This window comes from Callithrix jacchus, chromosome 1 (assembly GCF_049354715.1).
Source record: "Callithrix jacchus isolate 240 chromosome 1, calJac240_pri, whole genome shotgun sequence".
In the NCBI taxonomy this organism is placed as follows: Eukaryota; Metazoa; Chordata; class Mammalia; order Primates; family Cebidae; genus Callithrix; species Callithrix jacchus.
This window is the reverse complement of record NC_133502.1, coordinates 199,653,658-199,679,868: the sequence shown is the minus strand read 5'-3', so window position 1 is coordinate 199,679,868 and position 26,211 is coordinate 199,653,658. Positions and strand designations below refer to the sequence as shown.

The window sequence follows — 26,211 nt, the reverse complement described above, 5'->3', positions numbered from 1 at the left end:
TGAACAAGATAATTTCAGTGAGACACTTTGTCCACTTATTAGGTTCCCAAGTACCCAAATGAGAAACCAGGAACCTAAATTTAACCAAACTTTCCCCCCTAGAATCTATTTAAAGTAATCCCACAACCACTGGTAAGTACCCCTGTGAAGACCCTCCGTTGGAGCCAGGGGCCATTGGTCCCACCCACTTCTGCCCAGACCAGCTGCATGACCGTACAGGTTACTCAAGTCATTCTGTGCCCTCATCTCTGCATTGGCAGCAAAATGATCATCAAATAACAATTTTCTCCTGGGATACTGTAAGGATTTGGGACAAAGTGTGAAAACACCTGGTACACAGTAGGAATGCAATCATCACACCTGTTTTATGATAGGCAGCATTCTCCTTCAGTTTGCTTTTCAAAGGCATGCCAAATGTACTAACTTTTAGGTCTGTGTATGCATGTGCTAACAGGAAAGCATCTTGGGATGCTGCGGCTCCTGGGCTAAGACTTTTTCAAAACCTCCCCTTAAAATGCTACACGTGGCCAGTGAAGACAGATGTTAGTATACCTATGGAAGCTTCAAGTCTGCAAGGTTTACAAATCTTTTCCAGAAGGATGAGTTACAAGTAGGAATTAGAGTTAATACCACATAGGTCCATTTTGTTCTAGTAATATAAAGGACGTATCTGAAATGGCCCTGGAATTCCCATCACTACACAGAAAGCCATGTAGCAGAACTACTCAAGAGTGTCTTCTCAGGGAGACACTCCAACAGCAGGAAAGGGACAGCCAGCCTGGAGACTGACAAGGAACCAGGAATGATAAGGAAAGGGAATACCAGGGGTTAAAAGAGCCCAATTGAAGGTATAAGAACCTCGATCACTGACAATACTGGAGAATTGTCCCATTTCCCATACATGCTCTATGTAGTGCAATAAGCCCAAGGCAGATTATTAATATTGTGAGCTCCAACCTAGGGGAGCAGGCTTTGCATCTAAAATGTAAGCTCTTCAGAGGACAGTCACCTTTTAATTCCAGTGTCATCATGTAGCAGCCCTCTAAGATCACAAGACCACTGACTCTCCAGTCAGATGTGAGAGGCTTCATTCCCCTGCATTATTCAACAAATAAGCGAAGCCAAATGTCAAGCCTGGTAGGTAACCGCTCGGGCATCCTTGGCCCTGGAAGAGTGAACAGGTACCACCCTCACCACTCCAGCTGCAGGGACAGGAAGCCCAGAGCCACCTGCTTCAATTCGGTTCTCTGCTGACCCAAAGACACGGGTCTTCCTCCTCCTCTCCTCCTACCTAAAACAAGCCCATCTGTTTTCCTACAAGGGGCTTAGGCTTTGCTCTTTTCTTCAGTTTCAGAAAGGTTCCTAATCAGAGGGATGTGAGGAAAGTTAACACTCTCTCACCAATCTATAATCTCTATATCTCATAAAAATCTACAAGTGGGCAGGTGAGGACTGACGCGCCACTAGTATGTGTGCATCCGCATGCTCTGCTGAGGAGTATTTCTGTGAGGTTGCACAGCCTCGCTTGGCAAAGGCAAGGTTTTCCTCCTGGCAAGTGAGGGTCAGAGGCCTGGCTTGGAGGAGCCGCTTATTGTGAGCCCTCCTGGGGCAGGCAGCAGCGAGTGCTTGGAGGGGAAAGGTTTCCTTTGAAGCACATGGCGCTAAGAGCTTCCCAGTGACCATGGAAACAGGCGCAGTGGGTTCCCAGCCTGAGAACCAGGGAGAGCAGCCGTGATTCAAACACAAAACACACACAAGGTCTGAAAAGCGGAGACAAGAGGGGCCAGAGTGAGGGGCAGGCAGTCCCTGGCTGGCAGGAACTGAGCGGCTCCCTGGTAGGAAAATCCGGCCAATGAAGCCGAGCAGGTTCACGGGGTTTCCTTTTCATTCCCGAAGCTTTCTTCTTGCTCTGTCCCTGCCCCTCGGGTCCTATTCAGCACCTCATCAGATCAGTAGAGTCGGGCCTTTGGCTGGCCTGCTGGCAGCGGGGACTGGAACCGGGCGGGAGGTGATCAAAGGAGCCGCCACGGCAGCCGCCACCCGCCCTCCTCCCTCCTCCGCCCGCCCTCCTCAGGATGAGGCCCTGCCAAGGTGATCCAGGGGAAGCCACTGGGGGAGGGCAAGGAAGAGAGGCAGTTCTCTGATGTCTGCCTTTCTGTTGAAGACACACAAAGCACAGCTTGAAAGGAGACATGCCACTAGCTGGTCAGAGCTCCTTCCTTCTGAGATGTCTGTTCTTAAACCAGGTGACAGAGGGGCCACATAGAGTGGCGTGCTTGGGGTACACTTGCGATGCCCAGATTCTGAGCCTTAAAAAAAAATAGTGGTAGGCTGCTTTTGGGTCTTCTTTCATAGTTGTCTGCCTCCCAACCCTCAAGATAGATGAAAAAAGTGTCTTTTGACTGAAAAAGGGTCTCTTGTTATCTGAGAGTATCTGAGATACTGTGCCTCCGAACTTCGGGATTCCAACTTAAAAGGGGAGAAAAAGCTATCTGGGTTTTTTTTCAGCAAGGAAGAGGATGCAATATGACTAAAGTCTGTTAAGGAGGAAAGATCCTCCACTTGCTGAAGGGTGTTATTTTCTCTTGGGTCAGACTAAATCAAAGTCAAACAGTGTCCTATCTGGCTCGGGGCCAGAAGCAGCGAGAGTAGCGAGCCCACTTCTCAGTCGGGCCTTGCTGCTGACAGCAGGGCAGCCTTCGTCCCTGACCAGCGTCTCTTGAGGAAGACAGTGTTTGGACAAGCCTGTAATTCGAGAAGCCTGTTAGGAGCATGATTCTTTTCTTACCTTTGTTGGGTTGCCAAAATATTTACTTGACTTTTTAACTCCAAATCTCTGAAACACACCTGGATTGCCCAAAACAGGCAATTTTCTTATTTTCTATTCATAAAAGAGAGCCTAACCTAAGCAAAGACAGAGGGATTGGGGTGTGGAGGGGGCTAATAAGAGATCCAGCTTTATCTAATTCAGTCCCTTCTTTCCCTTCTTTTTTTCGAGACATGGTCTTGCTCTGTCACCTGGGTTGGAGTAGTATGATCACCACCCACTGCTGCCTCCACCTCCTAGGCTCAAGCCTTCCACTTCAGCCTCAAGTAGCCGGGACCACAGGCATGCACCACCACACCTGGCTAATTTTTTTAAATTTTGTAGGGACAGCGTCTCACTCTGTTGGCCAGGCTGGTCTCCAACTCTTAGGCTCAAGCAATCCTCCTGCCTCGGCCTCTCAAAGTGCTGGGATTACAGGCATGAGCCTTCAGTCACTTCTTAAGATATGGGTGTACACCGACTTGTCTTTTGTGTGTGTTTGTCGGGGAGTGGGGTAATGTGGATGGCTGAAAGTAATTTTAGAGGCAATCCTTTTTGCCAAACAAAAGAATTCTATTTTGACCTTTAGGGAGGTCAATTTCCATGCCAAGTAAAACTTCCGTGTGGTAGTCAACTCCATTTATTTTATTTTTTAAAACATAATCATGATATAAAAGCCAATTGCATTAGAGTATCTGCAGAGAAACAGAATAAACAGAAAAAAATGGTGTGCTAAAACATCAAACGAAATTTGAACTGTTTCAGATGAATTTCATGTGATAGAAGAGACCCAAAAATAAATGCATTTTTTTTTCTTCCCTTTCCTTGGTGCTTCTGGCATTATGAAAAAGAACGTGGGAAACAGTCTCTGGTCTAGTTACTGTGAAGCCAATGCACAACCATCTCCCCCTGCCACGTGCGCCTGTCTATCAGCTCCCATTTCTGCCAGGCACTTTCAGAAGCACATGCTTGCCAAGGCTGAGTGGCCTGGAGTCAGACCTTCCAGACAGGCTGTGGTTTATGGGTAGAATTCAACAGAAGGTCCTTGCACTGCCTGCTGCTGCTGTTCTTAGGAGCACGGATCCTGGTTAAGGGTACCCACCTCACAAAGACACCTACACCGCCTTCTGAGAACAAGGGCCTGGCCATCAGCTAGGGCAATTATTTTCAGTCTGGTGCACATCAGCAAACCTTTGAGAGAAAAATTAATTTGGAAACTTTTTTTTAGATCTTTAACATTCTAAAATGGAACGTTGGAATTGTTCTTTTTTCAAATGCACTGAAAGCACAGCAGGGGTGGGAAGCTTACTGACAGCTGTCACTTGCCTACATCCTTTCTATAGCATTAGGTTTCAAAATGGCACCTCTACTACCTTTATTTTGATAGGCTGTCTTTTATCTTCTCTTACTTAGACTTGATGGAAGATAACTTAAACCCCATAAGAAATCGGGCCCTCCCTGAGGCTGGTCAGCAGCAGCATTTACATTCATAAATACTTTCTGGGATTGTAAGAAACAGTGGGCCAGTCTCTTCTAGAACCATCATCAGCTAAAAACAGGAGGAGGTTAGGCAGTGGCTCTCCCATCTTTCCACATTTTTAACCAGCCACTCTGTCATTGACCTGGAACTGAAAGAATCCTGATCATTGGCATACATAAGGTTCTACCATCCTCTTGCCGATGGATATATAGAGACTTTTGTGGTTCAGACGTCCCAGGTGAAATCAAGGGATCTTGCTTTAAGGCAGGTAAGGATAAGGACAAGTGATGAAGAGAGACCAACACTTCCAGACCCTCTAACAACTTAAAAGCTTCTGAAGGGAAAAAGGGAATTAAATCTTTTTAGGAATCTCAGATGGACCTTAAATATATGACCATGTAAAATACTACAGTAAGGACAACTGGCAAATCTCAGTGACAGAATGTGCCTTCCAATAGTTTCTTATATGTGTTACAAAAAGCACAAGCAACCAAAGAAAAAATAGATAAACCAGACTTCATCAAGATTAAAGACTTTTGGTTGGGTGCAGTGGCTCACGCCTGTAATCCCAGCACTTTGAGGGGCCAAGGCTGACAGTTAACTTGAGGTCAGGAGTTCGAGACCAGCCTGGCCAACATGGTGAAACCCCACCTCTACTAAAAAGTACAAAAATTAGCCAGGCATGGTGGCACATGCCTGTAATCCCAGCTCCTTGGAAGACTGAGGCAGGAGAATCGCCTGAACCCAGGAGGCAGAGGTTGCAGTGAGCCAAGATCATGTCATTGCACTCCAACCTGGGCAATAGAGTGACTCTGTCTCAAAAAAAAAAAAAAAAAAAGATTAAAAAATATCATGCTGTAAAGGATATCATCAAGAAAGTGAAAAAGCCCACAGAATGGGAGAAAATATGGTAAATAATATATCTAATAATGGACTTATGTCTAGAGTATATAAAGAACTCTTATAACTCAATAAACTCGATAATGAAAGAAAAAATTAGCCAATTAAAAAATGGGCAAATCTTTGGGAGGCCAAGGCGGGAGGATCATGAGACCAGGAGTTTGTGACCAACCTGGGCAACATAGCAAGACCCCATCTGTACAAAAAATAATATAAAAATAAGCCAGGTGTGGCGGCATGTGCCTATAGTCCCACGACTCAGGAGGCTGAGATGGGAGAATCACCATATCCTAGGAGGTCGAGGCTGCAGTGAGCTGTGGTTGCGCTACTGCACTCCAGCCTGGTAGCATCCCACTCCCACCTTGCTCCTGCTCCTGCCATGTGATACATCAGCTCCCTGTTTGCCTTCTGTGGTAAGTGTAAGCTTCCTGAGGCCCTCACCAGAAGCAGATGCTGGCAGCACACCTCCTGTATACCCTGCAGAACCATAAGCCAATTCAATCTCTTTTCTTTATAAACGTCCTAGTATCAGCTATTCCTTAAAGCAAATGGAAACTGAAATAGTAAAATTAAGTTAATGCTATAAATTATAAATTTTAACTATACCTTTACAATTAGATTATAAAAATGTTAATATTTTATCAATTAAAACTCAAAAAATCAGAAAACACCAAGAAAATAACTGATTATGTTTACAAATAGATGAAAAAGGAAGCTTTTAAAGCTAAAACATTTAAAAATGCAACTTCTAGTCAAGCCAAAGTAACAAAAATTCCTTGCATATTTCACATTCTTTTCTCTGAGGTTCTTTTATGAATTGATACATTTGTGAAAACCTACAGCAACACGTTAATGTGATATAGTAAAGGCCACGTACCTTTATATATACCATAAGAAATAGCCCACGTTCTTTAGGCTGACCAGAATTTTATTTAATCCAGCAGTGCTTAGAACAACCAGAATGTGCTGAAATGCTTTTATTATTTTTACAACTAGCAAAAATGATGCAAAATTTAAAGTATTGCAGTATCCCCAAAGGAATTGTTTAGACTGTCTCAAAGTTAATACTCAGTACATAAAAGCATTAGTCAGACCACAGAGCCTGATGTTTGATTTGGAAAACAATGTTACGAAAGTAGCATGGTCCCCTGTACCTTTTATCAAATAAAATATGGTGCTTTTGGAAGCACAAAGGACAGAAGAAAAGTAATTGCACTTCTCTGTAGTCTGAGAAGGCCTTGTGACCAAGACAAGCTCTCTCTGCTGTCTGCATTCCTTCTGTCTCTGCACTCAGTGAGAATTTATGTTACTGAGGCTAGGGATGTGGTACTCTCCTGCACAGGTGCTATACAAGTACACTGAGAGGGACGGGGAGCTCCAGAAATGTCTAGGTTTTCCAGGAGCTTGGTAGACAGAAAACCAATCATGTACAGTCACTGTCACGGTAGCTCCAGCAACCTGAAATGCACTGGAGTGACTGCCCACTGTTGTGATTGGCATAACGTATATGCACGGCCAGGTGTACACGAGGCCCCTCTATTTGAGAACGAAAGCAGGTGGGACTTTTGGGCTTGTCTCCAGGAATGAGAGATTCCTCTATCCTTCAAAATGGCATCTCAAAAGTAGACAAGTTCTGTTAGCTTTTTTTGAGAGTCAGAAGTCTCGCTCTATCACCCACACTAGAGTACAGTGGCATGATCATAGCTCACTGCAGCCTCGAACTCCTGGCCTCAAGCAATCCTCCCACCTCCCAAGCAAGCCTCCCAAGTGGGTGGCATGTGCCACCATGACTGGCTAATTTGTTTTCAGTAGCTCTCTTTTGAGACAGAGTCTTGTTCTTGCTGGAGTCCAGTGGCACGATTTTGGCTCACTGGGACCTCTGCCTCCCGGGTCTAAACGATTCTCCTGCCTCAGCCTTCCGAGTAGCTGGGATTACAGGTACCCAGCATCACGCCTGGCTAATTTTTCTTCATATTTTTATTAGAGATGAGGGTTCACCATGCTGGCCAGGGTGGTCTCAAACTCCTGACCTCAAGTGATCAGCCCGCCTTGGCCTCCCAAAGTGGGATTACAGGCATGAGCTACCACACCCAGTGTCAATGCTATTTTTGATGGGCTTTTCAGGTGACCAGTCATACCATCTCTAGTTTTCTGGTTTAGCCTCATTTGTGACCCTTGTTGTATCAAAAGCCTGGTTCAATGGATGGGGACAGTGGCAGGGAGGAAGGAGTGTTTAGAGCTAGGCTTCCCCCAGTCCTGGGAAGTAGCCAGCCGCCTGTGCTCCTTAGCTTGGCAGACACATCATTTGTTCTGTTCACTCACTCTATCTTTAAAATTCTCCTAAGCCTCCCAGAGGATCTGAAATAATGGTTTCAGTTAGCCTTTTATAGCTAAAAATGTCTCTGATCTAATTTTTTTTAAAAAGTATTGTGCTTAATATAGCCTTTTAACCAAGAGGTTCATGGAAGATTTAGGTGTAAATGAAAAGCATCAAATTAAAATTTTGTGACTTTCAAATCATACACATGACCTTAGAAGAAAACTGGTACTCCCTGAGTTTTTCCATTTATATCATGCCAATCTTTTCTTTCTGATCTGATTTCCTTTACTAAGTTTCTTGCTTGCATCCATTTTTAATCAAATGTAGGCAACAGATACCCAAGTCCTCCTTAAAATAAATATGAAGAGCTTTCCAAACTTCCTCCTCAACAAGAAACCCACCTTGCTCACCTTAGAAAAGGGGACTTCCGTCTGCTTCATAGGAGTATGTTTAGAAATTGATAGTGATGTTTGTTGAATATTCACATATTCCAAGAACTTCACATACTTTTTTTTTTTTTTTTTTTTTTTAAGATCCAAGGTCTCACTCTCAGTCGTGTGATTATAGCTTACTACAGCCTTAAACTCCTGGGCTCAAATGATCCTCTCATTTCAACCTTCTGAGTAGCTGAGACTACAGGTATGTGCCACCACACCCGGGTAATCTTTTTTTTGTTGTTGTTTTTGTTTTTTTTGGTTTTATTTTTTTTTTTGTAGAAATGAGGTCTCACTTGTTGCCCAGGCTGATCTGGAACTCCTGGCTTCAAGTAATCCTCTTGCCTCCCAAAGTGCTGGGATTATAGGCGTGAGCCACTGCACTAAGTCACATGATTCTTCTTTGAATTATCAGAATTCTCTTTACAGAGGTGGGTATGGAGAAACAAAGGCAGAGAGAGGATAACTGGCCCAAAATAACCCAGCTCCTACTGAACAGAACTATCACTTGCACCACGGCTGTTGGGCTTTAACATCTAGGCTCTTCTCACTCCTCAGATGGAAAGACGAATGTGCCAATTCCCAATGGAACCGCAGCACAAAGGCTACCAGGAACGTGTTGTTCATGGCAGGCAATGGGGCAGAGAAAAGAATGAAGAAGGAAGGGGTATTCCACTAGATACCAGTACGCACCCCCACTCCCACCCCCTACCTCTGACATTTTTGAAGACCAAAAATGTTTCCAGATATTGCCAAATGTCCCCTGGGGTGAAAACTGCCCGCATTTGGAAACAATGTGATAAGAGGACGAGGGAAAGTATGATACAGGTCAGTCCCAAATAGTTGCAGAGCGCTTCCAGGGATGCCATGGCAAGAAGCAATAGTCACGGTACCCTGTGCTCAGGTACGTGACAAATACCTACTTGTTTCACTGACCAGACAAGGCCTGGCAAGGCCAATGCCTATGATGTGGAACAGCTGCCTCTGGGTCCATGGGATTAGCCTCTTCTCCCCCTTCCCACAGCAAATCAGACCCAAGGATTCCAACCCAACTGCCCCCTTGAGTTGAGAATCTCACTACACAGGTGTGCTAAGCTGGACTTGGGTTAAAGCCCAGTGCACTCAGGTATCCCAGGAAATACATATCTGTGACCAAAACCCCAAATGAGAATGGCATGAGGAAGGAAATGGCCCCTTAGCCCCCCATTACCTATATGGCTTATAAACAACTCTGTAGCTTTACCCAAGTTCCTGTCTGAAGTAAAGACCTATCCAGGTTAAGCTCTGTTCTAGCTCAAGGCTGAAGGTTAATATCCCAATGCAAGTAGCAAAGATACTGACATGTTCTTCACTGAAGTTCTTCAAATTCATTATCTGGTTGTTTGTTATTAAATGTGAAAAACTGCAACCCACTGGTTTTACTCAAATTACTAACACTTCAGAACCAACATTCTTTTGGCTCCAGTACTGCAGAACAGAATAGTTCACCTTTACTCCCTGTATTGTCCTCTAGTTTCTGCTCATTTCCACTAATTTTATAAGAGTTTCTCTACCTCAACCAAGCTCTGAGATAATCTCTAGAGTGAGACCATAATGACAGCTCAATGAACTCAGATTACAGGTCTCCTTACACTTCTCAAAAATGATCAAGAACCCCAAGAACTTCAAATTAGGTTATAATTATTGATATTTACCAAATTAGGAATTACAATCTGAGAAATCTTTAAAACACAGAATATGCAAGCATACATTCCATTAGTTGTCAGAGTGATGAAGTCACCACACACAATGAAACCCCTGGAAAACCTCATCATACATTTGTGAGAGAATAAGAGTGAAAAGGGCAAATGCCACTTCAACATTACCTTGAAAGCAGGCCGGGAATGGTACCTGATGCCTATAATCCCAACACTTTGGGAGGCCAAGAAAGAAGGATGGCTTGAAGCCGGGAGTTTGAGACTAGCCTGGGCAACATATTAAGACCCTGCCTCGAAAAAATAAAAATAAATTAAATACTACATGAAAACACTTTTGGGCAGGCACAGTGGCTCATGCCTGTAATCCCAGCACTTTGGGAGGCCGAGGCGGGTGGATCACGAGGTCAAGAGATTGAGACCATCCTGGTCAACATGGTGAAACCCGTCTCTACTAAAAATACAAAAATTAGCTGGGCATGGTGGTGCGTGTCTGTAATCCCAGCTACTCAGGAGGCTGAGGCAGGAGAATTGCCTGATCCCAGGAGGTGGAGGTTGCGGTGAGCCGAGATCGTGCTATTGCACTCTAGCCTGGGTAACAAGAGCGAAACTCCATCTCAAAAACAAAAAAAAAAGACTACCCTGGGCAACATGGCGAAACTCCATCTCTACTAAAAGTAGAAAAATTAGCTAGGCATTGTGGCATGTGTCTGTAGTCACAGCTACTAAGGAGACTGAGGTGGGAGGTCACCTGAGCCTGGGACATAGAGGTTGCAGTGAGCCGAGATAGTGTTGCTGCACTCCAGCCTGGGTGACAGAGTAAGATACTATCTCAAAGGGGGGAAAAAAAAAGAGGTAGTTCTGATCTTGTGGGTCCCCCTGCAAAGGACTTTGAGAATCCCTACCAGCTCCCAGCCACACTTTGAGAACTGCTATGCTAGATTAACACCTACACTGTAATTTTATGAGCTTTGACTTTCATCAGAGAACCCAGTGAGACAATGGCCAGAAAACAAAAGCCCAATTCTGAGAGATCTGGCAAAACCTATTCATCGCCATGCGGTGACTACCCCCTTCCTGGATTCTTCCTGAGTCCTTTTACCTTTAAGCACCAACTGAGCTCCATCACTGTGGTACATATCGGGTTCTGGCTACTATTTAGCGAAGAAATTCAAACATCTTTGGATTTCAGTTAGTTTCGTTTTCCTGTCTGTCCTCCATCCACTTTGTCATGAAGAGAGGATACAAATAAAAGTTTGTCTTCCCTTCCCCAAAATTCTCTATTTTGGGAATTGTTCTTTGAAAGACAGGTAGATAATTTCCCCAGGGTAGCCTGATGCACAAAGAAGGGTTTGGCCTCTGTCCTCATTGTACCTAGATTATCCATAACATTCCTTGGGGATAATATTCTATGGGATCCAGGGTTTGCTTTCCCCCAGGATTCAGTAATGTCATCCACTTTTTTCCTGGAGCAAGTATGCTCCCTCACTTCAGGAAAAAATTGCTAATTTTTTTAATACCCACTGCCATGAACTTCCATATATTATAAAATGATTTAAGTAATACCATTGTTTTTTAAACTGTGATAAAATATACATAACATGAAATTTGCCACTGTAATCATTTTAAGGGCACAGTTCAGTGGCATTAAGCATAGTCACGCTGTCATCCAACCATGACCACCACTCATCTCCAAGACTTTTTCACCTTCTCAAACAGAAGCTTCATACCCATTAAACAACTCCCCTTGCCCATTACCCCACCCCAGCAACCACCATTCTACTTTCTGTCTCTGGATTTGACTCCTTAAGTAATACCACTTTGAGTGATAAAACAACTGAAGGACAGTAAGGGAGGGAGAGCAAAAGGAAGAGAAGATAGTAAGAGTTACCACCTTTGTTCAGTGCTTTTGGTTGTGCTAGAAATGTGATCGACATTTGATACACATTATCTCCTTTAGGGACTGCTCCCATCTAAACATGCAGATGGGTTAAGTGACTGCAGGAGCTCACAAAGCTTAGAAGGGTTGGGGCTGAGTGTGGTGGCTCACGCCTGTAATCCCAGCATTTTGGGAGGCAGGAGGATCACTTGAGCCTAGGAGCCTATTGCCTGGGTAATATATTGAGACCCTGTCTCTACAAGAAGTTTTTAAAACTAGTTAGGAATGGTGGTATACACCTGTAGTCCCAGCTACTTAGGAGGCTGAAGTGGGAGGATTACTTGAGGCTGGGAGTTTGAGGCTGAAAGTGAGCCATGATCGTGCCACTGCACTCCAGCCAGGGCAACAGAGCAAGACCCTGTCTCAAAAAAAGGTGAGAACTGGGGTTGAAACCTGGGTTAGTATGATGAATAAACCCTTACATGCTCCCCCTCCCCCAGCCACCTTGAAAAGTCAAGTTTCTTTTGACTCTATTCTGTCTTCCAGTCATTTTGGTTACCACAGTCTTTATTTGTTCTTTGCAGAGAAGCTCCCAAGACACTGAGGGCTGGACGTGGGTTAGTGGGCTGACCACATGGTTCAGTTTTCCGTCCACTCCTCGTACCTTGGTTTTCGCACTGCTTATCAGAAGAGCCAGAAGTGAAAACCAGCTCTCCTCCCTCTCAACATAGCAGTTTCCTGCCTTCCCATGCTGTTGGACATGTTGCTTCTACATTTCACATTTGCCTAAAGGTACAAACAGAGAAAGGGGAGACAGCAAACATGAGGAGCCCTCAGTAATTTCACTGGCTTGAGCTCCACCAAAGCATTTAAAAGAATTGGTATCTCGGTCAACTGGGTTCCTCAAAACATCCAGTGGCAAAGGGTAACTTGATCTTTCTCCAACCAGGCTAGATACCACTGCCAAGCAAACATTCCCAGAACACAGGCCTATGACAGCCCCCTTCTGTCAGAAGCCTTCAGTGGCTCCCAACTATTTAGAGAATGAAGACCAAACTCCAACTTGAGAGCCTCTTCCTTCCCCAGCAGCTTTCAATGCCCTTTGAAAAATGTCTTGTTCCCTTTTCGTCTGCCCTATTTTGGAGATTCTTTTCCTACCTCATCCTTTCTCCTCGTACCTCTGTCTCACACAGCACCCCCTCTGTAAAACCTGCCCAACTCCTCCAGTCCACGTGGACTCACTTTTCACTCACCACAATTACTCTCTGTGTTCAGGGGAAGAAGAGAATTTGACTCCATGTACTACATATAGCTCATGAGTTCCTTCCAACTGAGCCCTCTCTGAATGACTCAGGATAGACTGAAGATGTCACCCAGGAGCTCAGGACCACATACATGACTTAGAGACTGCAGGGGCTTGCTATGAGGATGGCAGCCCAGCATTGCCCCCCCACCAGGTCTCTTCTGGAGAACACATATTCCTCCTGCTCCCCACCTATGGCAGGGCAGCCCCCGGGGCACAGCTGACTAGCCCAAGGATGAGCCCCTGATCCAAGACGGGCCAATAAATCCCTTTTCTGGAATCTTTCAGACTTAAAACCCAGAGAGTTCAGGCCAGGGATATTCGGGGGCTGTGTCTCCTGCCAAATGGGCAGGAGAGAATAAAGCAGATGAATGGGTGGAGAAGAGACTTGAAGAGGGGGCTACTAGCATCTAAGCCCTGAAGTCAACTCCTGTGAAAGGATATCAGTACCCCAGTCATGGGTTCTGTGACATAGCCCAGAATCCTCAGAGCAAATTCATCTTTCTGCTCAACAGAGCTCAGGCTGGGTTTCTATTATGTGAAACTAACAGTTTTTTGTTTTTTGGCTTTTTTTTTTTTTTTTGGAGATGGAGTCTTGCTCTGTTGCCCAAGCTGAAGTGCAGTCATGCCATCTCGGCTCACCACAACCTCCTGGGTTCAAGTGATTCTCCTGCCTCAGCCTCCTGAGTAACTGGGACTACAGGCACATACCACCATGACTGGCTAATTTTTGTATTTTTAGTAGAGACGGAGTTTCACTACGTTGGCCAGGCTGGTTTTGAACTCCTAACCTGGTGATCCACCCATCTTGGCCTCCCAAAGTGCTGGGGGCACCCGGCCAGGAACTAACAGTTTTAACCAAGCCTGTGACTACTGAAAGGCATCTGACTTTTTTTTTTCTTTTTTTTTTTTTTTTACAAGAGGCTGGGCAGTGGGTGGGAAGACAGGGTCTCACTCTACAATACAGGCTGGAATGTCTATGGCACAATCATAGCTCACTGCAGCCTCAAACTCCTCAGCTCAAACGATCTTCCTGTCTCAGCCTCCCAAGTAGATAGTACTACAGGTGCATGTCACCATGCCCAGGTTTCTTTGCGGGGGGCGGGGGTGCTTTTTTTTTTTTTTTATTTATTTTGCAGTGAGGAAGTCTCACTGAACTTCTGGCCTCAAGCAACTCTCCTGCCTCAGCTTCTAAAAGTGTTGAGATTACAGGTGCAAGCCACCTCGCCCAGCTCCCAGCTGAGCATCCGATTTTTATCTAGAAAAACTGGTGAAGACAAAAGGAGGCAACAAACATCAATGCAGCAGAAGCGTCTTATTTCAGATCTTGGCTCTTGTGAGCTATTCAATCTCAAGTGATGTGTAGAAAACTCTCTAGGACTCGATTTGCTCATGGTAAAATGGAAATCTGGATAGGATCTCAAATTAGCCTTAATAATTAAAGGAGACGCTACAGGTAAAGCTCTCAGCACTTGGCAAGCACTCAACACGTGATGGCTGACTTCTACATGGTCATCCAGCATTTCCCGTAAGCCAGGCTCTGAGCTAAGTGCTCCACAAATATCTCACAGACCCCCCACCACACTGACAGAGAAGAAAGCACAGAGAACTGAAGTATCCTTTCTGAGGTCAGTCAGCCAAGGTTGGGTCTCTGTAACATGAAATTCCCTTTCTTGTCATTTAAGAAAAATAAAGAAATTTCCCCACATTGTACTCTTAAGCCTTGAGAGAGCTAGGCCATGCCTGTTGACCATGCTCTTCTTCTTTTTTTTTTTGAGAGAGAGGGTCTCTCTGTTGCCCAGGCTGGAACACAGTGGCACGCTCTCAGTTCATTGCAGACTTGACCTCCCAGGCTCAAGCAATCCTCCCACCTCAGCCTCCCAAGTAGCTGAAACCACAAGCATGTGCCACCATGACTGGCTAATTTTTGTGTTTTTTGTAGAGATGGTGTTTCGTCATGTTGCCCAGGTTGGTCTCCAATTCCTGAATTCATTCAATCCACATACCTCAGCCTCCCACAGTGCTAGGATTAGAGGCGTGAGCCACCATGCCTGACACATGCTGTTTTCCTAAACTCCCTAAGAATCTTCTCTAACATGGGTTGGTGGTTGTGAGGCATTTATTCGGCCTCAAGTTATAGAACAGGGCCAACCAGGCTTTTCTAGAAACACCAGCACCTCTTGTGTTCCCTGCCATGAGACTCTCTACTGGTGAAGCTAATCTTCAAAATTCTTAGGAGCTCCATAAGATGCTTAATAAACCCTGATTGAATTAAAGGGCTAAAATGCCCGGGCATAAACGTAGACTCCTGTGCTTTGGGGATGATTTAAGACCCTTACTTTCATTTATGTATGTATGTATTTATGTATTTACTTGAGACAGGGTCTTTTTCTGTCACCCAGCCTAGAGTACAATGGCACAATCACAGCACACTGCAACCTCCGCCTCCCAAGTTCAAGCGATCCTCCTGCCTCAGCCTTCCAAGTAGCTGGAACTACAGGAGTATACCACCACTCCCAGCTAATTTTGTATGTTTAGTAGAGACGAGGTTTTGCCATATTATTGGCCAGGCTGGTCTCAAACTCCTGGCCTCAAGTGATCTGCCTGCCATAGCCTCCCAAAGTGCTAGAATTACAAGTGTGAGCCACTCTGCCTGGCCAAGACTTTAACTTAATAGCAAACTCTAAGAAATGTCAATTTTATTATATTGTAACTTCTTAGGACTTAAACTGTCACAGGTAACAGAGTCTGTCTTTCAATGCTGTAGCTAGACTCTCCAAATCAGAATATCAAAGAAAGATTTTAACGATGCTTCAGGAGCTCAAAACATTAGAAGTACAAGGAACCCAGAATAGCCTCTTCACATTAAGTGCAAGAGAGAGGCCCAGAAAGCTGGAGAGATATACCCATGCCTGGTCTAAGGCAGGGCCTGGCCTGGAGCCCTGGCCTGCTGCTCCCCCGTGGGGGCTTGCCCTCATCCCAACTCTGCCTCCCTAGCTGATCCTGTCGGTACCTCCTCCCACAGAATTGAAAAGATGAGAAGGAGAGGGTCATAAATCATTTTTCTCTCATGAGTTTATAGCGTTCTTTTCTGAGAAGTTCAAAAGCACTCAGCAATAAACTGAGGCGACAAGTTTATGCCTTTTGCTTTTAAAATGAAACTTTATTTGAACTCCTGGAGAGGCATTTATGTGTTTTAATTTAGGACATTCCTCTCTTATTTCAAGGTTTGCCCTGTGGCATTGTCTGTGAGTGGGTGGGTGGGTGCTGGGGAGGGGTTAGCTTCTCCCAGCCACAGGAGTCTACGTCTAGGCCACCCCTATTCTCCCACAGGTTTTTCCGAATGCCTGGCCCACCTGCAGCGGACAGAGTCCTCCCTTCGTGGGTTTTCATCAAGTTTCAACATCCACAGGAAGGAGCCCCTACCCCCAACCTAGCTTGGCTGAACTTTCTGCCTATGCCTTTTCTGCCTCTCTCCACTGCCTGCTTCTTGCCATAGCCAGGAGCCAAGAAATGGATGGAAAATCATGAAGTCTGCAGGGACTAAGCTGCCCAGGGGATCAATTCACCTTCCTTTACCCTAGTTTTTTGCTACCAGCCCTTGGGAGCTCAGAAAATAAGAAAACACAGTTGTCGTAGTTAATGAAATTAAGAATGAGAACAACCACACTTTAAGAAGATGATGAGAGAAAGAGAGAGGGGCAGCAGGAGAGCAAGAAAGGGAGGAAGAGAGAAGACACAGAGATCTTGATTCATCGTGCCTCCCACACTGGACCAGGCTTTAAACAAATGTGAAACCGCCCAAGCTTTTGTACTAATGATTTTATTCAGGTGTAAACTTGCAGTGACTAACCATGTGTAAATGCTGCCCGCCACCAGCCTTTCCCAGAGAAACAGTGGGGGTTGCTGCTTGCAAGCAGGTAGAACCACACGCTCAGTTTCTGGGCCTCTGCATTCAATAAATATTTGGTGAATGAATAAACTCAAGAAGCACTTAATGATTCAATATATGCCTAGGGTTTTTTACTCCCCCTGGCTTCACGGGCCAGCAGGCCAAATCATACAAAACTCTCCAGGTAAAACCACTACATGGTTGTTCCAGGTGGAGGAGGAAATAGCTGGGTTCTCTGAGTGACTTCAACAAGTTCCCCCACTGCTAAACCGTGAGAAAACTATATGGTGACCCTGTGATCCCTGTTCCAACCCAGTTATAGATGCAAGAGACACAAGATGGAGCCCCACCAGACTGGGGCAAAGCAAATGAAACTAGGGAACCAATTCCTGCATAGCAGCAGTTAAGGTACAGGAGAAAATGTTATATTAGGAGTATAATACCTACAAGGAAAGCACTGTTCCTACCCTGTAGATGTAGCTGGCATTTCTCCTAGGAAAACACTAAAATATTCTCAAGGGGGTCATTGCTCTCCTACCACCATTAAGCAACTCTGGCCAATTATTTAAATGATGAAGTATCAGGGCCTGAGCCACCTAAAACACCTCAATTCAACTTTGTGAACTGTAAACCAAACAGCTAATAATTCCTGTGGGGTTATTTTTTCCAACGAAGGGCAGGAGAACTTGACAAGTGACTAGAAGTTATTCAGAAGACAAGAGGGACACAAAAACCACAAATAGATTAGACCTGTAAGGGTCTAAGGTCAAAGGTCTTTCAGGAGACACTGGCAGGGGCTACTTCAAGTCTGGGAAGGGCTCCCTCTCTAGCACCCTGCTTCACAACCACCCCTTCTTTCTCCTGGATTTCCCAAGAGAACCTCAAGAGGTCAGGAACAAGGACAGTTTTTTGCCCCAGCTCTCTCCCCACGGTACCTAGAATGGTAGCTTTTGAGAATACAAAAGATATCCAGCAAGTACCACTATCCTTAGGAGAGACCACCTTTCTCCCAACAAAATCAAAATTCAAATCACCTTCTCTGAACCTTTGCTTTTTACAAAATGATGCAGTTTAAATAAAATCATCCAGTTTAAAACAGGCTGTTACCCGTCATATTTTAAGACTGTTGATGAGTGGCTTTCCAAAGTAAATTTATTTCTATGTTATACTGTAGTCAAAGTAATGCTGACCCTTTTGGCTAAAAAGTCTTTTTCAGTCTTTCTAAATGGAGTGATGGTAGCTAATGGCAGCAAAAGTTTACTGAGGACTTACTCTTGTGTGAGGCATTTGCATCTCTTCTCACCTCCTAACCACGTATGAGGTAAGTTCTAATACAGGACCATAATTGCTGTCTGCCATTCTGAAACCAAAAAAAGCTCTAAAACCCAAACATTTTTCCATAATTTATTTGGCAGCAAAACTTAAAAGACCTGAACTCATCTGGAGGCAAAGCTGCAGTGAACTAACATGAGGCTATTTAGATTGTAGTTTTCCACTTAATGTGAAGATCCCTATGGTTTGCTATACAAATGAGAATATGTTTGGTTACTTCCCCAGGTCCCTTGGAGGTTACTTAATATAAAATCTATACCCCTTAATGCCTTTCTAAATCCCCCAAATCTCAGAATTCTGAAACATCTAGCCCAGGGTATAAGATAAAGTATCTCTATTATTAACCCATTTCACAGTCAAGAAACTGAGACTCCTTGAGGGAAAGCAACTTGCCCAAGGCCACACAGTGGACAAGAGGTAGAGCCCACTCTGAGACTGGCAGTCTTTCTCAGAGTCTGGGCTTGTAAACACTGGTGGGCCACTACAAGGCATGTCTCAGTCCCCACCTCACACAACTACAGCTGGGAAGGAGCACTGTGCCAGCATGGCTTTTCTCCATAATCAGCTATTTGAGGAATGCTGAAATGGAAGAGTGGAAAACACCAACCAGAAATGGGGTGAATGCAAGGGCCTGGTGCTTACCTTGCCTAGGACAGTCAGGCATGGTTTCGGGTCCAATTCTGGCTGTTCCAGCTTCACCACTCCTACCCAGCCGTATTCATACAAGTCCTCTTCGTCATTGTTATTACATAGGCCCAGTGGGTGCATCTAGGAGATAAAATGGAGAAAACTTCAGCAGGCAAGCTACACTTTTGCTTGACTCACACTGTGTATTTCTCAGCTACTACAGCCAAAAGTAACCTCAAAACTTAAAATTTTAAGAGCAGGACAGTTTTTCAACCCAAGGGGAATCCTATTTCAGCACAATGAGCTGAGCACTGGGGAGAACACAATAGAGCCATTATAAATGTATGTTATGCATGGTTCTTTACTGCCTTGTAAGTGATGGTGATCCAAGGTGGAAACTGCCCAATAGGATGGAGGGAAAGAAAACAGCACAATTCCCATATAAATGCCAATCTAAATTGCCATGAAATACCATAAATTTAACACTAAGTAGCAATTACAGATGAGACTAGCTAGGTTAGTATCCAAGACTGTTTGGCTTCTAGACCTCAACAACATGTCTACTTCAACTTACGCAAGAGGATCTGGAAACACATCCCCGACTTTATGCAGAGACCACTAGAAATACAACAGAAATCACCAGTGTAATTAACAGGCTGTTTAAAGGCTATCCCTGGTTACTGGGAAACAGATAAAATTCTTTGAGGTCTTTTCAAAATTTGCAAAGCACAAAATCAACGATGGGTAGATAGGCAGTATCAAACTGCTGTGTGTAAAAGTGCAGTCAAATCAGAACACCCTAAGGTTTGTGCTCACGGTTCTATTATTGAGTGGTACCAGGCCCTAGAATCCCTAATAACAGTCTGAGAAGAGGAAATCCTCAGGGATAAACCTAACTTATCAAGAAGTTGATAAGCCTAGCACTGTGTGTGCCAAGCTCTTAAATAAGTGGAAGAAATACATCTTTAGATCAAGACAAGTTAGAAACACAAGAGACCTAAGAATCCACTGTGGGCAGAATACGGCCCCCAAGATATCTATGTTCTAATCTCCAGAACCTGTGCATAAGTCACCTTACACAGCAAGAGACTTTGCAGATGTGATTGAGTTTGAGATAGAGAGACTCCCTGAATTATCCAGGTTGGCCCAACACAATCATCACAAAGGTCCTTATAAGGGAAACCGGGAAGCATGAGAAAGTCGGAGAAGAGATATGATGACAGAAGCAGAGGCTGATGTGCTTTGAAGATGGACGATGAGGCCATTAATCAAGAACTGAGGATGACCTCTAAAAGCTGGCAAAGATGAGAAAATGGATTCTCCCCTCAAGTTTCCAGAAAGAATGTAGCCCTGAAGACCCATTTGGGACTTTTGATCTCCAGAACTGTAAGAGAATAAATTGTGTTGCTTTAAGCCATTAAGTTTGTAGAAACTTGTTATAGCAGCAAATAGGAAACTAATACGCCCACTTTATCCCTTACTTGTTTTACAGATGAGAACAAAAATTCAAGATAAGTACAGGCTGCAATAACAATTCTTCCCATGCCACTTGTTTACTTTATCCTTCCTTCCTCTGAGAGCTGAGTATCCGAAGGGGGAAGACTAAGAGATAAAATCCTTAGAAAGAGTTGCTAGAATGCTGGGGAAGATTTGTGCAGCTGCTGAGTCTCAAGTGAGCTTCAAAGGCAGAGTTAGACTTATCAAGGCAAAATGAGAGAAGGAGGTCAGTTCCAAGCTTGGCAAGGAGTTGCTAAGAGATGATGTAGAACGGGGAGAAGAATGTATCCTGTTTGGTGAGTAGGAAGGGTCACTGTCTACACTGAGAAGGAAAGAGAAGGGCTCAAAAACCAAGAGAGAGTCTGAACACCAAGACAGTATTACAGGTTCTTAGGCAGAAGATGGTGCACTGAAAGACGTTATTTTAGGCAGGTAGGTAACTCTCGTCAGTAGTGGTATTTTTGGACTCCAGAGATAGCAGTAAGTGGAGGGCAAAGGGTGCAGGCCAAAGATGAGAGATCCTTGACAATTCAATGAAACAACAGGAAAGGGGTTGCACAAGCTCATAAGGCAGGTGAGAGGTCATCACTGCTGAGCACAGGGTGCTACAAGGGGCAGCCAGCAGCTGTCTTTATAGTGGGTGAGAGATATCCCACTCCTTGGGAATTCCAAGATGTGAGACAGAGGGCCCTGGGATGAGACACTGCCTTGTCCAATTTTGCACGAGCCTTCAGGCTCACAGAGTTTGCCTGAAGGGCCAATGGAGGTTCTGCGGTGCCGTGGGTGGTACAATCTTTCCCCAGGATGAACGCAGCCCACTCCAGAATGTTCTACAGTTATTAAACAATGAATAGTCTGGAATGCCGAGACCTCTGTCTAGAAAAAGGATGAGCAAGATGGATGAGCCAACTATGTCAACAGCTCAGGCACCTCTGACCTCCAGGAAAGGGCTCTAGACCTGGCTCACTCCAGCATAGTTCAAGCCAGCTTCCTGAAGTCCCAGGTCAAATCATGGTAATGGCAACTAGTATTCCAGGTTATTTTTAACCTGGCCATACAACTTGGAGGATGCCAGATGAATGGCTGCTTTGGGTTACTTATACATTTTGTTTTTTGAGATGGAGTTTCACTCCTGTTGCCCAGGCTGGAGTGCAATGGCGCGATCTTGATTCACTGCAACCTCCGCTTCCCAGGTTCAAGCGATTCTCCTGCTTCAGCCATCCCGAGTAGCTGGGATTACAGGCATGTGCCACCACCCCTGGCTATTTTTTTGCATTTTTAGTAGAGATGGGGTTTCTTCATGTTGGTCAGGCTAGTCTTGAACTCCTGACCTCAGGTGATCCTCCCACCTCTGCCTCCAAAGTGCTGGGATTACAGGTATGAGCCACTGTGCCTGGCTGGTTACTTACACATTTATGGGGTTTGGCCAATGATATAAAATATTGCTTTGGAGAAGCAGAGGTATCATCCGGTTCTAAGACCTTGCATCTATATCAAAACCTTATTTTTTTTTTTTTTGAGACGTAGTTTCGCTCTTGTTACCCAGGCTGGAGTGCAATGGCACAATCTCAGCTCACCGCAACCTCTGCCTCCTGGGTTCAGGCAATTTTCCTGCCTCAGCCTCCCGAGTAGCTGGGATTACAGGCGTGCGCCACCATGCCCAGCTAATTTTTGTATTTTTAGTAGAGACGGGGTTTCACCATGCTGACCAGGATGGTCTCGATCTCTTGACCTCGTGATCCACCTGCCTCGGCCTCCCAAAGTGCTGGGATTACTATCAAAACCTTATTAAAGAAAGAAGCCAGGCACAAAACACCACATATTGTATGATTCCATTACATGTCCAGAAGAGGCAAATTAATTGACAGAAAGCAAACTAGTGGTTGGTAAGGGCGACAGGGAGGGGGCAAATGAGGAGTGACTGCTCAGTAGGTACAGAGCTTCCTTTTGGGTGATGAAAATGTTTTGGAAATAGATGGTAGTGAAGATCGCACAACATCGTGAACATATTAAATGCCACTGAATTTCACACTTTAAAATGCTGAATTTTATATGAATTTCACAATTTAAAAGATTAAAAAAAAAAAAAAAGCAACTGGTTGTATGCGGTGGCTTATGCCTGTAATCCAAACACTTTGGGAGGCCAAGGCGGGTGGATCACAAGGTCAGGAGTTCAAGACCAGTCTGACCAAAATGGTGAAACCCCATCTCTACTAAAAATATGAAAATCAGCCAGGCATGGTGGCAGGAGCTTGTAATCCCAGCTACTTAGGAAGCTGAGACAGGAGAATCGCTTGAACCTGGGAGGCAGAGGTTGCAGTGAGTCAAGATTGCATCACTGCACTCCAGCCTGGCCAACAGAGCAAGACTCCGTCTCAAAAAAAAAAAAAAGCTGGGCACGATGGCTCATGCCTGTAATCCCAACACTTTGGGAAGCAGAGGTGGATGGATCACCTGAGGTCAGGAGTTCAAGACTAGCCTGGTCAACAGAGTGAAACCCCATCTATACTCAAAATGCAAAAAAAATAGCCAGGTGTGGTGGCATATGCCTGTAATCCCAGCTACTCAGGATGGCTGAGGCAGGGGAATAGCTTGAACCTGGGAAGCGGAGGTTGCAGTGAATCAAGATCGCGCCATTGCACTCCAGCCTGGGCAATAGGAGTGAAACTCCATATCAAAGAAAAGCAACTGTCCTAAGAGCTTACTCAGGAATGACTTACGCCCCACCTAGCACTGCCCTCAGCTAACATGGGGATCCCACAGTGAAGGACAATGCAGTTTCTACCCTTCAAGAACCTACATGAATTACAGAAGTTCTTCAGGAAACTGTGTCCTGCAGAATACTACCTACCACACAAGATGAAAAACAGGTTCTTAAATAAGTAAATAACACTGAGAAACTCTTCATAGAGACTCAGGATCCATATGTATGAATTAAAGCTCTGCAGTGGCCTATGGTTTAAAAAGGCTTTTAACCTTTGCTAAAACAACCATTGCCTATCCTTTGTTTATAAACTTGTTTTGCATTTACTCTGATCTCATGATTTCATGGGACACACTTTGAGAGATGTTAAGTTAGGGAGAACACATATACACGCATGACAATAAAGCTACAGTAAACATGACATGAGGCAAAGCTAAAATGTCTGCAAGTGCTGAACATCCATGATGCAAAGACATAAGGCTACGGTACAAAGAGATGGAAGGACAGTCGAGGGCAGCTGAAGAAAAGGCGAGGCTTGGGAAAGCGGCAGATGTGAAGGACAGGGAGAAGACAAGGAATGGGAACCAAGAGGCAGCTGGAGCCAAAGACGAGGTCTGACCCACTGCAGCCAGTGAGGTAGAAGTGGGCCTGTCCAGGCCAGAGGCTTACTCTCTTGGAGGAGCAGAACGCACAGCCTCAGGAAAGGCATGTGGAGAGCAAGTGGAGACAAGCAGAAATCTGAACTATGTAAGCCTCAAACACACCCAGGGGTCCCTCAGGGTCATCAGGGTCCCCTCAGGCTGTCGGGCCAGCACCCTGGGCTGCACTTCATTGCCAGGATCTCTCCCTTCCTAAGCAGTCATTCCTTCCCACTGTCCTCCAAACTCGTCTATCAAATCTTCCCAACACCAGGGTGAATGTTAGCAGCTCAACAATGAAAGCCTTTAAAACCAAAAGGAATTTTTCTAAAGTGCCAGTGGGAGGGATGCTTTACCCTCTTGTGGAGGGTAATGAAGCCACCATGATCGCATCTCAGAGGACAAAAAACCTAACTCGCCATCCATACCATCTTCCCACTTCTACCCTAAGTTCCTTCCCTCCTGGGCTCCTTATTCCAGCTTACATCTCCAGTGCAAGTCTGTGAATTCAATCTAACAGGTTCCTTTGACCCTCCTACTGAATGCCATATTATATGATTCAGGTCTCTATCAGCTTGCCCCTGATGACAGTATCTGCTTCTGGAAATGACTCCCACGCTAGGCCTCCAGCCATCTCCACCCTAAGGAAGGGTGAAAATTTTCCCAAGGGCTCTAAGTTATGAGCTAAGGAGACATTTTTATAGGGAAGTAGAAGTAGTTATGATATTTATGTGAAATATGTAGTTATGAAGTAGTTATGATATTTATGTGAAATATGTAGAAAATTTATATGAAAATATTCCTTAGTGAACTGACCTGTCCCAAGGATGGAGTATTCTAGGTAAAGGCATAAAACGCAAATGAACGTAACATTTTGTTTGCATTTTATGGGAATGGGTGAGAGGTGTGCTTCCCATTAATTGGACATCTACTATGTTAACATTTTTTTTTTTAAGGCAGGGTCTTGTTCTGTCACCCAGGTGGGAGTGCAGTCATGCTATCACAGCTTACTGCAGCCTCGACCTCCTGGGCTCAAGCAATCCCGACACCTAATTTATTGACATTTTTTTGGTAGAGACAAAGTCTCACTATGTTCCCCAGGCTGGTCTCAAAGCTCCTAGGTTCAAGCAATCCTTCCACCTCAGCCTCCCAAAGTGCTGGAATTACAGGTGTGAGCTGCTGTGCCTGACCAATTTACACATTTTAATCTCATATTTAATCTAACAGCAAACTCCTGCTGATTGTTGGAATATCAGATGATACAGTAACTAAACTATGTAAATAAGTTGCAAACTAGAACTGTAAATTGGCAACCAATGCAGAATTTAACGAGTCCATGAAAGTCCTGTTAGTCAACAACTGGATTCTACTCAAAGCCAATGGCAAACAATCTAGTTAAGGATTAAAGAAGAAGAAACACAGATGGGAGCTTCCACAGAGAATGATCAAAGGAGTAAGAGAGACCTCTGGAAAACATGAGAGTCCTCTCACTTGGAAAACACCCCCCCCCTTTTTTTTTTTTTGAGACAGAGTCTCCATTGCCCAGGCTGGAGTGCAGTGGCGCAATCTTGGCTCACTGCAACTTCCACCTCCTGGGTTCACAAGCAATTCTCCTGCCTCAGGCTCCTGAGTAGCTGGGATTATAGGTGCCCACCATCATGCTCGGCTAATTTTTGTATTTTTAGTAGAGTCAGGGTTTCACCATGTTGGCCAAGCTGGTCTCCTGACTTCAGGTGATCCGCCTGCCTCAGCCTCCCAAAGTGCTCGGATAACAGGCGTGAGCCATCGCACCTGGCTGGAAAACAACTCTTGATGATTATGCTGCTGAAGTCAAATATAAGTGAAGGACGCCACATCCACAGTCTTACATAATTTTGCTGAGAATATCCCAACACTGCCCACACAGTTTCATTCTTTTTCTCAAAAATCAGTACAAGGCTGCAATTATAATTTAAATTTAAAAATAAACCATCACTTTCATTTTTATTTTTCAAGATACAGCCCCATTGAAATCTTTATTTCTACCATCTCCTAAGAAATACTAGGGCCTAAGCCAGGTATAATGACACACATCTTGTTTGGAGGTTCTAGCAGGGGAGCGCAGCTACTCGTATACCCTTGACCGAAGACCGGTCCTCCTCTATCGGGGATGGTCGTCCTCTTCGACCAAGCGCGCAGCTTTGGGAGGGACGCACATGGAGCGGCGAGGGAGGAAGGGGACACCCGCCTAGCCAGCCAGATCAGCCGAATCAACCCTGGCGATCAATGGGGTGACAGATGTCGCAGCCAGATCGCCCTCACATCCAATGACACACATCTATAATGCCAGCTACTGAGAGGCTTAGGTGGGAGGATGGTTTGAACCCAGGAGTTTAAGACCAGCCTGGCCAACATACCAACATAGCAAGACTGTGCCTCAATTTTTTTTTTTGAGACAGAGTCTCGCTCTGTCACCAGGCTGAAATACAGAGGCTCAGCTCACTACAATCTCTGCCTCATGGATTCAAGCAATTCTCCTGCCTCAGCCTCCCGAGTAGCTGGGCCTACAGATGTGCACCACCATGCCCAGCTAATTTTTGTATTTTTAGTAGAGACAGGGTTTCACCATGTTGGCCAGGATGGTCTTGATTTCTTGACCTTGTGATCTGCCCGTCTCAGCCTCTCAAAGTGCTGGGATTATAAGCGTGAGCCACTGTGCCCAGCCT

The 26,211-nt window shown here is 44.9% G+C and overlaps 1 protein-coding gene across 8 annotated transcripts in view; it reads right to left on the bottom strand.

Annotated features, from left to right (window-relative positions):
• ZNRF3 (zinc and ring finger 3) overlaps window positions 1-26,211 on the bottom strand; it is a 241,112-nt gene that overhangs the window by 50,163 nt on the left and 164,738 nt on the right. For all 8 annotated transcript variants that reach the window (XM_078337232.1, XM_054245692.2, XM_035268382.2 and 5 more), the window contains one exon: window positions 18,683-18,808. In XM_078337232.1, coding sequence (XP_078193358.1) covers window positions 18,683-18,808 — 126 coding nt within the window. The remainder of the gene's footprint in view (window positions 1-18,682; window positions 18,809-26,211) is intronic.